This window comes from Hippopotamus amphibius, chromosome 13 (assembly GCF_030028045.1).
Source record: "Hippopotamus amphibius kiboko isolate mHipAmp2 chromosome 13, mHipAmp2.hap2, whole genome shotgun sequence".
Lineage (NCBI taxonomy): Eukaryota > Metazoa > Chordata > Mammalia > Artiodactyla > Hippopotamidae > Hippopotamus > Hippopotamus amphibius.
Window position 1 is genome coordinate 66,238,160 of NC_080198.1, and position 13,122 is coordinate 66,251,281.

At 33.3% G+C, this 13,122-nt stretch overlaps 1 protein-coding gene across 12 annotated transcripts in view; it reads right to left on the bottom strand.

The window, feature by feature from the left end:
- BLTP1 (bridge-like lipid transfer protein family member 1) overlaps positions 1–13,122 on the bottom strand; it is a 191,265-nt gene that overhangs the window by 144,983 nt on the left and 33,160 nt on the right. For all 12 annotated transcript variants that reach the window (XM_057704329.1, XM_057704334.1, XM_057704339.1 and 9 more), the window contains 5 exons: positions 10,480–10,666; positions 6,855–6,936; positions 6,290–6,483; positions 4,259–4,338; positions 2,315–2,465 (listed from right to left, as the gene is read on the bottom strand). In XM_057704329.1, coding sequence (XP_057560312.1) covers positions 2,315–2,465; positions 4,259–4,338; positions 6,290–6,483; positions 6,855–6,936; positions 10,480–10,666 — 694 coding nt within the window. The remainder of the gene's footprint in view (positions 1–2,314; positions 2,466–4,258; positions 4,339–6,289; positions 6,484–6,854; positions 6,937–10,479; positions 10,667–13,122) is intronic.

The following is a 13,122-nucleotide window of genomic DNA, read 5'->3' on the forward strand; positions in this document are numbered from 1 at the left end:
TTTTTTAGATACTAAAAAAAAAATGACCTAATTAACATTGCTGGTAACAGTTCACAATTGTTCAGAAACTCAGTATGGGGAAGGAGAAAAGGAAATGGCTACAAAAGAGGAAATACACAATTTACATATGTAGGGGATGAGATAAATACTATTTACCCACACAAGGAAACTAAACCCATGTGATAAATTTCTTTCTTCCTTCCTTCTTTCTTTTTAATAAATCTGAACGGTTTTGTTAAGTCCAGGTTAAGAAATGTGTTGCTATTCTCTCTTAGCAGTGGCAGGACCCACTAAAGGGAGTTGATAAAGCCAATTTTTCTTTCATGTTCTCTTCAGTATCATTTCTCTGTATCAGACAAAGATCACCCAGAAGTGAATATAACTATATATTAAAAGAATTTTAGCTAGGATTTTCACATAAATATAGCCTAATACTTTTTCTTAATGCAATAAAATTAGTTTAAGAATCACACTATTGAAATATTAAAATGCAAAAATATTTCATGTGTCTGTGTTAAAGTACTGCTTCAATTTTTTCCTTTCAAATATAACAAGTGTAACCATTACTTAATGGAATGTAAAACCCCTCATTTTCAACTATTCCACAGTAAATACAGCATGGTTTAATGTAAGAAAAAGTTTATCATAAAAGGAAAATTTTAATCCAGTAATTTGAAAAATATTTTTCTAACCTGACATTTTAAGCTCTGTTTACCTTCAAGTCTAATAATCTAACCCAGAACTTAATGAAGTACTGTATTAGCATATTGCAAGTTTTCAAAAAACCCACTTACTTATACATTTACCATACAACTATTATTCAAATTGCTACTTAATGGAGCAGGTATTCCTATATGCTAACGATACCAAGGTTAACAGAATGTAGTAGTTGACGAAGTACATTCTCCTAACAATGCTAGGTAGAAAGCACTTTTTAAACAAGTGAGTATGAAAAGAGTCAGTGTATCAAGTCAGCATCAGCACTCTTATATGTGCCTCAGTGATTGATTAAGCTTGTGTTCCTCCACTCAAGCTAGTTTATGAAAAACTAAACTGGCTTTAAACAATGTATATTTACATAAAAATTTAGATGTTCCCTCATAAATAGTGAAAAATGTCCCCTCCTCAGTTTAAAATTCTTCAATAAGAAGGTAGATGTTCATAATATATTAAAAACAAGAAAATTACTTCAAAATTAATAGAATAACTAAGAAATAAAAAACTCTTTTCTACCTTTCAGGCACTCCCCATTACCTCCAGTATAAAATCTATGTATTTCTTAACTACCTACAAACCTCTTTAACAACCTACAGAACTTATTAAGACAATTCTCCACTGCTGTCATGCATTTGCAAAACTCTTCCCTTGCCTTAATTATTTATCTTTCCTTTCCTTCCCTGGCTAACTCTTACTTATGTTTCAAAACTCAACTCACATATTACCTCAACCGAAAAGCATTCCCCAATTCTCTCCTCTTCAATATGAGTTATGAACCTGTTACGGGCTAAATTGTGTCCCCCTAAAATTCATGTCCTATTCTCAGTACCTCATAATTTGGCCACAGTTAGAGGCAGGGTCTTTAGAGAAGTAATTAAGATAAAATAAGATAAGGTTGATAGGGTGGGCCCTAATCCAATATGACTGGTATTCTTCTAAGAAGAGGAAATTTGGACACAGAGACCTACAAAACACACAAGAGGGAAGACCATGTGAAGATACAGGGAGAAGATCACCATCTACGAGCCAAGGAGGGAGGCCTTGAACACATCATTCCCTCACAGCCCTCAGAAAGAACCAATCCTGCCAACACCTTGATCTCAGAATTCTAACCTCCAGAACTGTGAGAAATGTCTGCTGTTTAAGCCACACAGTTTGTGGTACTTCGTTGTGGCGGCCTTAGCAAACTAGTAAAGTACCTTTCTAAATTCTTCACCAAGACTTCTTCCTTACCTCTAACACAGCCTTAATAAAACACTTTTGTTTCTTTTTTCCTTAACTGAACTAAGTGTATCTTTTAGCTCTGAGTCTCCACAGTCCCAACAATCCCTGGCATATCCGTTGATTAAATACAAACGAAAAAATTAAGGAACCAATAAATATGCTGCTCAGTCACCATTTTTCTAATGAATTAGCTTCTCCTTTACGGCAAACTTGATTACGCCAATTTCCTTACAAATCATCTGGACTAAAATGTTTAGTGATCTTACCCTGCCATAATAAAATAGCTTATAAAAATACTAAGCTAGTTTTTAATAAAAATTATAGTATTATCCCAATATATTTGACTTTGCAGAAATACAACTAAATCAAGTACCTCTGCCTATCAGCCCATGGCCCATAGTTGAAATCTGTTCCTTTACCACAAACTATATCCAGTCCCCAACATGGAGGCAAATCTTGTAATTTGCAATCCTCACTGGTCATTTCTCCTTCAATATTTTCTTCTGTTTCTTCTGGAACAAGTCCTATATTGCAGAATATACAATATAAAGATAGTTACTTAAAAGAACCACTAAAAGTTTTCCTTAGATCAACAGCTCTAAAATTTTTTTGATCTCAGGAACCCTTTACACTCAAAAAATTATTGAGTACCCCAAAATGGGAATTTTTTTTTGTATTTTATCTATCAAAATTTGCTGTATTCAAAATCTGAATTGAGCAATATTTTTCAATTTTATTTTTAAAATAAACTCATTACATGTTGACATAACAATGTCTAATAAGATTTAATGAAAATATGTGAAAATAACTACATTTTCATGAAAACAAATAAAATTTTCATTTCATTTTTAATGAAAATATTTAGTAAAATAACCATATTTTCTAAAACAAATTAATTTAATGAGAAGTGTTGGCACTTTTTATTTTGGCAAATTTCTTCAATACACAGCTGAATAGAAAACAAGTGAATTCTCACAGCTGTTTCTGTATTTAATCTGTTGACGAAAACTTAGCCTCATACAAATAGGTAGACAGAAACGGGAGGAGTATTTTAATAGTTTTTTCAGATAATTCTGGATATTCTTTGACACCACCAAAATTCAACAAGTGATAATTTCTTAAAGATTACCTGCAATGTGGAATCTACTGATCTCTCTTGCACTTTGAATAAATCTTTTACAGACAGCATGAATTGGTCACTTGGAAAATACTGGTTCACTGAGACATGCATATTTTTCCCAGATAGACAAATTTCATTATTAAACATTTAAAAAGTCATATTGTTAATATCACTAGCAGTCTCATCAGAAAGACATCAAACTCACAGTGGCAGACCCAAATTTTCCAAAATTCTAATTTTCACATGAAAGCTCAAAACCATAGTTTGTCTCTAGTTGTTCTTTCAAGCAAAACTGGCAGTCCATGAAAAGAGCAAACAGTTCAGCTTGGAACTCAATCACACAGTGCTTTTCCTCAAAACATCAGTGTACTTTGGTATGGGGCAGAAGTGCATTATGTGTACTTATTTTATTAAATGAATATTAAAAAGTTTACTGAAAGGTCAAGATTTGATAAAAGTAATATTTATTGCTTAATCAAAGACTGTAAAATGCAATGACATTTGTTGTTTTATTGTGAATGTCTGGCAGTGAAAAAGACAGGGATTACTAGAATAGTTTGGAATTACTACCTTCATTCCTGCCAAAGTACCAGCAGTTTTGCCCCCCCATAACTTTTGCGCTATCAGTACAACATAGTAAAAAAAAAAAAAAAAAAAAAAAAAGGCAAATATCCTAATTTTGAAAATACTTTGACCTCATAAACCTCCTGAAAGGTATGAAAAACGAGAATTAGGAAGAAATGACTAAAAATCCCATAGCTAGCTGCTTTATAAAACTGAGGCCACCTGTGAAGCACTGTAACTAGCTAGACTTCAATTCTTAAACTTTAAGCCTCAAATCCAACTTACTGTGACTTTTTTCCCTAAACTAGCATGAACTACCTTAACTATCACCACATTCTCTGATGGCTCTCACTCATGGTCATTTGTATTCACAATTTTAGAGATACACTTGCAAAAATGGAATTTGAAGGAAAGATTACTATGCTGTTCTCTTTTGATCTGAAATACTAAAGTAATATTCAACTTCTGAGAAATGACACAGATATTTTTTAGGTAGGCATTCTCACATTCACATTTACCGTTATTAATGCTTACTTATAGCCTAAGTAAGGATACTTAAAATATTATTAGATATCAGCATTTCATAGAAGAAACAGAAGTGTAGCTATGAAACATATTTTCAAAAAATAATACCTGGCTCATCCATGTAATAATAGATGTCAACATCATTTGACTGCATCACCACAAAACCTTCTCCCATTAATCTTGGTGGTCTACACAAAGGAAGGTGGAAGGCAAACTAAGTACATCTCCAGAATATAAAATGTTCAGTATTCTAATTAGCAATGGTAATAGGTAAAAACAAACAAAAAAACTAAAAGGCAATCAACTGTAGCATTTTGAAAAGGGAAAACATCTTTCACATACATAATAAATTGTTCCATAATTGTTTTCTATATTAGACTATATAAAAAATTGGCACTGAAAAATTTTTGACCAGGAAATCAGTTAAAGAAAAAAATTCTTTTTGCATTTTTCATTTTAAGTTTTGAATGAGAGAAATCAATTTAAAACAAAGTTTAATTAAATACAATGGAAGAGCAGTGTTCATTGGAATATAACAATCATATTCTACATTTGCAGCAATAAATTTCAGACTTCAAATTCAACCATTTTATATTAATAACACTATAAAACTGATTAATATCTTACATATGTAAAATAAAGTATAACCATTCAGAAACATTAAATAAGAAAAAATGTTAAGCCATTTTAACTTTATATTACCTATTTCCAAGAATATTTAGTTGATCAATTTGAAATAAAGAGAAATAAATTTAAAGAAAACATCTTGAACTCAAGTTCTGGAATGAATGTTTCTGTACTATCAATTAATTCCCCACTTTACTTGCTTTAACAACTTTTGTCTTTGTAACACACCACAATATCTTCCTTCCATATCAAAATTAACCTCTCAATCATCAGATAATATAACACATACAAATTCAACAATCTTCTTCTAAATATGTATTAAATCACAAAGGTTAGTGTTTAACCTCATCATTTAATCTCCACACTTACTTTTGAAGAGTGAAAAATACAACTTTAAATCTTTTTACACAAATAGCAGGACGCTTTTTCATTTTACTCTCAAGTAATTTTCACAAAAACCCAGATTTACTTTTTCAATATTACAACTTGTATCCATAAATACAGAATTGTGTGCACAGCCTACATTCCAAGATACTTAGCAAATTCAGTGATCCTAAAGAGTGAAACCAGGTAGACCCATAGCCTCCCTGGTACTCAAGTAAGGAAAATGACTGTATCATTCTAGCCAATCTCTAGAGAACCTAAGAGCAAGCTAGCCAGAAGTTGGAACTAAAAAGAAACAACCATGCTTCTCATAACCTCCAACTTTATACTGCCTATATGCAAAGACAAAAGCTGAGACACAGTGGAAACTCATCATATGATACTTAAATTACACAAATTTAACCATAGAGACTCCTTCACAAAAAAAGAACACACACTGAGAATAACAAAGATTACAAGAGCCCTCATCCCACTCATGAACATGTGGCCTGGAGTCAGATAGGAGTCGTGTCTGCTGTTACCTGAGAGTCCCAGTCCTCTGCAACGGAAGCAGCCCACCACAATGAGGGTGACTAGTATGCGTCATTATTACAATGTGTCTCCTAAATGCAAGCAGCTACTTCACTGAAGGAAAGCAAATCTGGAAAGCTAGCTGGAAAACTGACTGGGACTTAAATGTCAACTGAATTCCAAAACTGTCTTAACGTCATCAGTTTTCCAAGAGTGATTTTGATTCAATTTTCAACTTTTCATTAACTCAAACGATACTCCACTCTAATGAATTTGCTGAATTTACTACTTATGTATCCCTTCTGAAAATAAAAATATACCTGTAATGTGTGTTTTCTAACATACGAACATCAGCGCTTAATTGCTCAAAATAAATTTCCCAAATACACTGAGAAAAGGATAGAAAACTCATAAGCTTATACAAAAATATTTAAAATAGGAGTTTACCAATGGATAAACTCCATTTATCTTATAAAGCAGGAATACTATCAATTGATTTAATAGAGAAATATACCTAATTATTGCCCAGCTTACAGTAATTAAAAGGATACTAAAGATTCTAAATGATAGCTACATTAGATATAAAGAAGTCATTTGTTATTTTTATGACTTTCTTACTCATCATTTTGAAGACCAACATATCTTGGACTAGGAACAAGCATGACTCGAACATTTTCAAGCTTTCCTTTCACAATATGCATGAATTGGTCAAGATGACTGGAAGGTGGTTTTGTAGTATAAGTTAAGAAAGCATCATCAAAGTTAATGCACAGAGTTTGAGGTTGGTAATGATTTCCAAAGGCCAAACGTCCCTAAAAAAACAGATAAGAGATATTATGCCATACTATTTAGGCCATATTTTTTTTTCTCAGCTCACCTAATAAGAAGCATTTTCAAGCAACTACTAAATGATTCCACTTTAGTACTATATACTATTTAAATTGTTCCACTGGTCAATTTAGACCAATGTTTAAAGAAATTTAAGCACATGTGAATAAACAGCCTTTAAGGTCTATACATTTGTGCTAAAATGATATTGGTGTTGAAATAATTCACTTTATGAAAACTGGAACCCAAAAAACTCTACAAAATTACTTTCTTTTAAGTGAAAATTATATTTACAAAAATAAAAGGTTCTGTTATATTAACCCACGAAACATTAATTGTAGTAGAATTTACTTACTGTGCTCACATTGACCTTTATGACTGGAATAAGGGATCTCCATGAAGATGTGGGGTCTTGAGATTCTGTTTTTACTTTAACTCTGAGAAGAAAAAGCAAAAACTGACATATATCAGGAAAACTTTAAGTACCTGAGAACACCACTGAGTTCCTCACAATACACATTTATTAATACCAGCTGTACCTTTCCAAATATATCTAATGATTGCTCAGTAAACAAAACAATGACCATCTAATGGAACACTAATATCCCTAAAATGTCTCCTAGAATGTACTCTATCATGCATCAATTTATATATAAGAAGCTATAACAAAAAGTATATTTTTAGAATGACAAACTTTAATGACAAAGAATAAATTATGATGTGCTGTCATTACATCTATCATTATGCCCATCACATGACAATGTAACATTTTACAAGACAGCAAAAATTATAATTAAAACAAAAATGGCCAAGGTATGTCATTTTGATGTTTTAAGGTTTTAAGCACTTCTGACAGTTCAGCTGATCCTTTTCCTTCCCTACCCCCACCACTTTGTGCCAAAATAATTCCTCTCAATAAAATGAAAAGGATACGCCAAGAGTAAGAAAAAAGAAATTGACCATACACAAAGTACACAAAATTTAAAAAATGAAAAATTCACTAAAGATTTCATATGAAAACTTGAAGCATCTCTCTTCAATAACCCGATAACTCCTGAATCACACTTCTGGAGCCATATTGGTAACATGGCCTTCAGTGCTTAAAACTAAATTCAAGGACTTCCTAGGTGGTGCAGTGGTTAAGAATTCAGCTGCCAATGAAGGGGACACGGGTTTGATCCCTGCTCCCGGAAGATCCCACATGCTGAGGAGCAACTAAGCCCATGTGCCACAATTATTGAGCCTGCACTCTAGAGCCCGTGAGCCACAACTACTGAGCCCATGTGCCGCAACTACTGACGCCCATGCGCCTAGAGCCTGTGCTGTGCAATAAGAGAAGCCAAGGCAATGAGAAGCCCGTGCACCACAATGAAGAGTAAGTAGCCCCCACTTGCTGCAACTAGAGAAAGCCTGTGTGCAGCAACAAAGACCCAATCCAGCCAATAAATAAATAAACAAATAAATAAATTTATTTAAAAAAAAGAGAGTAACTTTAAAAAATAAAAATTAAAAATAAAAAAAAAAACTAAATTCAAAACTAACCTCACTACCACTCCCTATGACCACTGCTTAAATTAGAAATTTGGATTCACTGCTGACTCATCCTTCTTATTTGTTCTCCACATCTAATTCATCAGTCTCTTAAGTATTCGTTTGCCTAAGTGTATCTGGAATCCATCCACTTCTCTCCCTTCCCCTTGCTAACAACCCAGTTGATGATCACCTCTTCCCTGAACTGTTACTACATCCTTCTATGTGGTCTCCCTGCCCCCAGTCCTATCTCCCTCCAATCACAACACAGCACTGCTGACCTGGGGTAAGGCCACATTTCTAACACCTGGATCCCGCTAACCATTTTAGTCTAATTTATTCCCACCTCAAATAATCCACTCCAGCCTCAGTAACAACTTCTCTATTGCATATGATGTTTCTTCTCCATGGAAGACATTTCATCTCCTTCTCCACTTAATTCGTTCGCCCTTAAGGTTCCATACTTCCCTGATCCTTCTACGTGTGCCCAGAGAATTCTGTTCTTGTCCCTGTTATATTTCTTGTACTAAAATTGCCTATTAAGTGTTCTAACTCCTATAGTAGACTGTACCTTCCCTCAAGACAGAACAGCTGTCATATTCTCAGTATCCCCAGTACCTCAGCTCAGTGCTTGGAACATAATATGCATTAAATATTTAATTGAGGACTTCCTAGATGGTGCCGTGGTAAAGAATCCGCCTGCCAATGCAGGGGACACGGGTTCGAGCCCTGCTCTGGGAAGATTCCACATGCCACAGAGCAACTAAGTCCATGCGTCACAACTATTGAGCCTGTGCTCTAGAGCCCATGAGCCACAACTACTGAGCCCATGTGCCACAACTACTGAAGCCCACACGCCTAGGGCCCATGCTCCACAACAAGAGAAGCCACAATGAGGAGCCTGCGCACCACAATGAAGAGTAGCCCCTGCTCTCAGCAACTAGAGAAAGCCCGTGTGCAGCAACAAAGACCCAGCACAGCCAAAAAATAAATACAATAAATAATTTATTTAAAAAAATTTAATTGAAAAAAAAATTTAATTGAGAATAAACATCCTCATCATCTACTTAAAAAAAAAAATTATGTATACAAGGCTGGTTCAACATTCAAAAATCAATGAACAGGCTAAAAATGAAAAATCAAATGATCATACCAACAGATACAGAAAAAGCATTTAACAAAATCCAATACCCATTCATAATTAAAACCTCTAGTTTACTAACTAGGAATAGAGAGGAACTTCCTCAACCTGATAAAGAATATCTACCGAAAAAAAAACAAAAACCAAAAAACCCTATGGTTAACATTATACTTAGTAGTGAGAAACTAGAAGCTTTCCCACTAAGACCAGGTACAAAGCAAGGATGTCCCCTCTCACGATTCTTTTCCAAATCCCTACTACAAGTTCTAGCTATTGCAGTAAGACAAAAAAAAGGAAGTAAAATGTATACAAATTGGGAAGGAAGAAATAAGACTTGTTTGCAGCTGACATAATTACCTATATTGAAAAACTGGAAAGTACTGATCAAAAATACTCTTAGAACTAATTTGACTATAGCAAGGTTGCAGTACACAAGGTTAGTAACATACAAGAGTCAATCACTTTCCTATATATGAGCAATGAACAAGTGGAATTTGAAATCCAAAACATAATACCATACGTTAGCACCACAGAAAATGAAATACTTGGGTATAAATTTAACAATTTTTGTACAAAATCTACAAGAGGAAAATTATAAAACTGATGAAGGATATCAAAGAGAACTAAATAACTAAAGAGACATTCGACGTTTATGGATAGGAAGACTCAGTACTGCCAAGGTGTCAATTCTTCCCAACTTGATTTATAAATTCAGTGCAATCCCTATCGAAATCCCTGGATATTGGCAAACTGATTCTAAAGTTTATATGGAGAGGCAAAAGACCCTGAATAGCCAAGACAATATTGAAGAAAAGCAAAGTTGGAGGACTGACACTACCCAATTTCAAGACTTAACTGTAAAGCTACAGTAATCAACATACTGTGGTATTCATGAAAGAAAACAAATAGGTCAATGAAACAGAACAGAGAGCCCAGAAACAGATAAAATAAAATCATATAATTGTATATACACCTTAACTATGTATATGTATGTATAGACTTATATATATGCATTCAAAAGAATAATAAACAAATTGATAGCAGTAGCTATCAACAGAGAAGGAAGTAGAACTGGTGAGAAGAGGAGACGAGGACTGCCTTTTTACACTACATAATTCTGTAGTATTTGAAATTTTTGAAAAATTATATACTTATTTGTAAGAATAAAAGTTTTAGTTAATCTACAAAGAAAGATTAGGCTGTGTTTAGGTAAATACTGTTAATAATAGGTAAACAGTACTAATAATATTCTAATAAAAGCAGATGTTTAAATGTTGGAGATTAATAAAATTCAAGTGTGACAACCAACCTTTCAATTTTGGACTGGGTTCTTGTTCTTCCATTTTCTCGTGTTTTATCATCTTCTTTCTTGGGTGGAATTATTGTTGGCTCCAAACCAAACAATTCTTGAAGACGTCCATAAAGATCCGAACGATTATAGACATGAAATTCAAAGTCATTGACTGTGATGTATAATCGAGTTTCTGCCTTTGGATCTAAAGACATCGATTACCAAAAAAAAAAAAAGTTTTTAGTCAACTTTTTAAAAACTTTAGCCAAAGTTTTAAGTCAAATCTTTTTCCACAGCTAAAGTAACTCAAATAATTTCTTTTAAAACAGAATTCTATGATAAAAGGGAATAATATTTTAAAAGCCATAAATCATTGGCAAAAGAAAGAAAAAAGCTGACGTTACTACAGTACTTCAATTTAGCACTCTAAAAACTATCTGAATTTCTACATTCTGGTTGCATAACAACAAAACAAAGATTTTATGCTAAGAACAGCACAGTGCCATTTACAGAGTAAAACTTTACCCGAATATAGCCATAAGTGTATACTAAAATATAAATTGTAAAATGTTCAAAGTAGCATGTGTTTAAACATCACCCTAGTATTTGAATTTCTGCATCATAGAAACTAGGACTTTTCATAAATATGAGTTTGTTTTTAAAAACTACACAATGCTAAAACAAAGATTCTATGAACTGTAGACTCAAATAATAATCTCAAATAAAAGACATAATTATATTAAATATAAGTAACAATAGTAATAAATCCATCTATAAAGTGATAGGTGGGGCACTTGTTTCTATTAAAGAAATAATCCAAGACAGTGCATTTCATGCCAACCAAAAAGGGTCAGAAGAAAGGTACCACAGTCAGTGCTTTATTTTGTTATGAATGATACGTGTTTTGTTTTTTGTTTTGTTTTTTTAGAAATGCTAGCTCTATAGTTTATTATACATTACATATTTATTTATTATAAATTATATAGACACGTGTTTAAGACTCCTTTTTCAACCTTCATCTGTCTTTATCCCTGTCAAACAAATTCAACTGAAAGGCAATTAAAATTAGATATGACCAGTTAGAATAATTTAATTTTTTAAAATGGGTAAAGAGAATTATTATTAACTTTCATTACAGTAACTTAAGCTGTGGTTTAAATATGAGGTGTATACCTTTAGTAAGGTAACATATTTCACCAAAATTAATTTCTTCTCAAGTTATTAGCAAAAAAAGCATATGAAATGTCAAACACCCTAAATAAAGGTAAATTTTAAATTAACAAATGAAAAATACACTGCCACTCATACTTCAAAAATCAGCTGAGGAAAATGAATCAACAACATTCAGTTTTATACAGTAATACTTTTAGTTCTACTCCAATCAAGGTTTTTTCCCTCATTACTTCCAGAGACAACAGAGGGAAAAAAGACAAACCCAATCTTTCAAAAAACTAATGTTTAAGACTGTAATTTTTCTGATATTTTTTAGATAGCTCTTGATCTATGTTTTCTCTCCTATTTCTTCAGATTTATCAAATGGCTAAAAGCTAAGACTATCCCCTAAGCTATTATATAGTTTGTTGCCCCTTTTCTTGCTGCAGGTCAAATTCTTAAAATTAAAATGAAAATAAGAAACACACTTTTTTATATACATATGAAGTATTCTAAGACTTAATAGTAATAAATATGATCCATTTTAAAATAAGTAAATCAAACTTTATCACTCATTAGGTTTAAACCTTTCTTCAGTAATCATTCATTCTTCTCAAAATGTCAGGGTCAAATATCCAGCAGCCTACTCAACTATCTCTAACTTGATGTCTAACAAGCATATCACACTTGACATAACCAAACAAACACCTAATTTTCCCACCCAAACCTACTCCACAATACCCCCCACCTTATCAACGGCAAGTCAATCTTTTCAATTGCTCAGGCCAAAAAAATTGACTGCTCTCTTTCTTTCTTGTCCCAGATATTATCGGCAAATCCTTTCAGCTTTTATTTCAACATATATCCAGAATCCAACCACTTCTCACCACTCTGGCCCAAATCACCATCAACTTGCACCTGTTTTAACACAATAGCCTCCTAACTAGTCTCCCTGCTTCTGCCCTTATTTCCCTTATGCGTGTGCTTTACTCATTGGCCAGATCTTTCAAAAACCCTAACTAAAATCATGTCACTCTCCTGTTCCCTAATTTTCTGATGGCTTCGTCTCTCACCCACATTGATACCAAGGTCCTTTAAGTGACCTATAAAATTCTATAGGATATGGACTCTTCTTCCCTTCTAGTCCTCCTCCAGTAAACTGGCCTCCATTTTGGTTATGAAACAGGACCAGAACAACCAGGAAATGTCCTTCCCCTGGATATTCACAAGAATTCATTTCCTTACTTGTTTCATGTTTATGTTTAACCATTCCCTATCAATGAAGCCTCTCCTGACTTCCCTATGTACACATACCCTCCCTGCAAACCAGTTCTCCCTATTCTACTGATTCTGCTCTGATTTTCCCCAATGCCATATTTTCCTCACTCATTCCTCGATGTTACATATATCTACTTGCAAATTATCTGAGTCCTTCTCAACTTGAATAAAGCAAGCTCTATAAGAGAAAAAACTTGTTTTATTCACTGTTGTATCTCTGGTGTCTAGAAC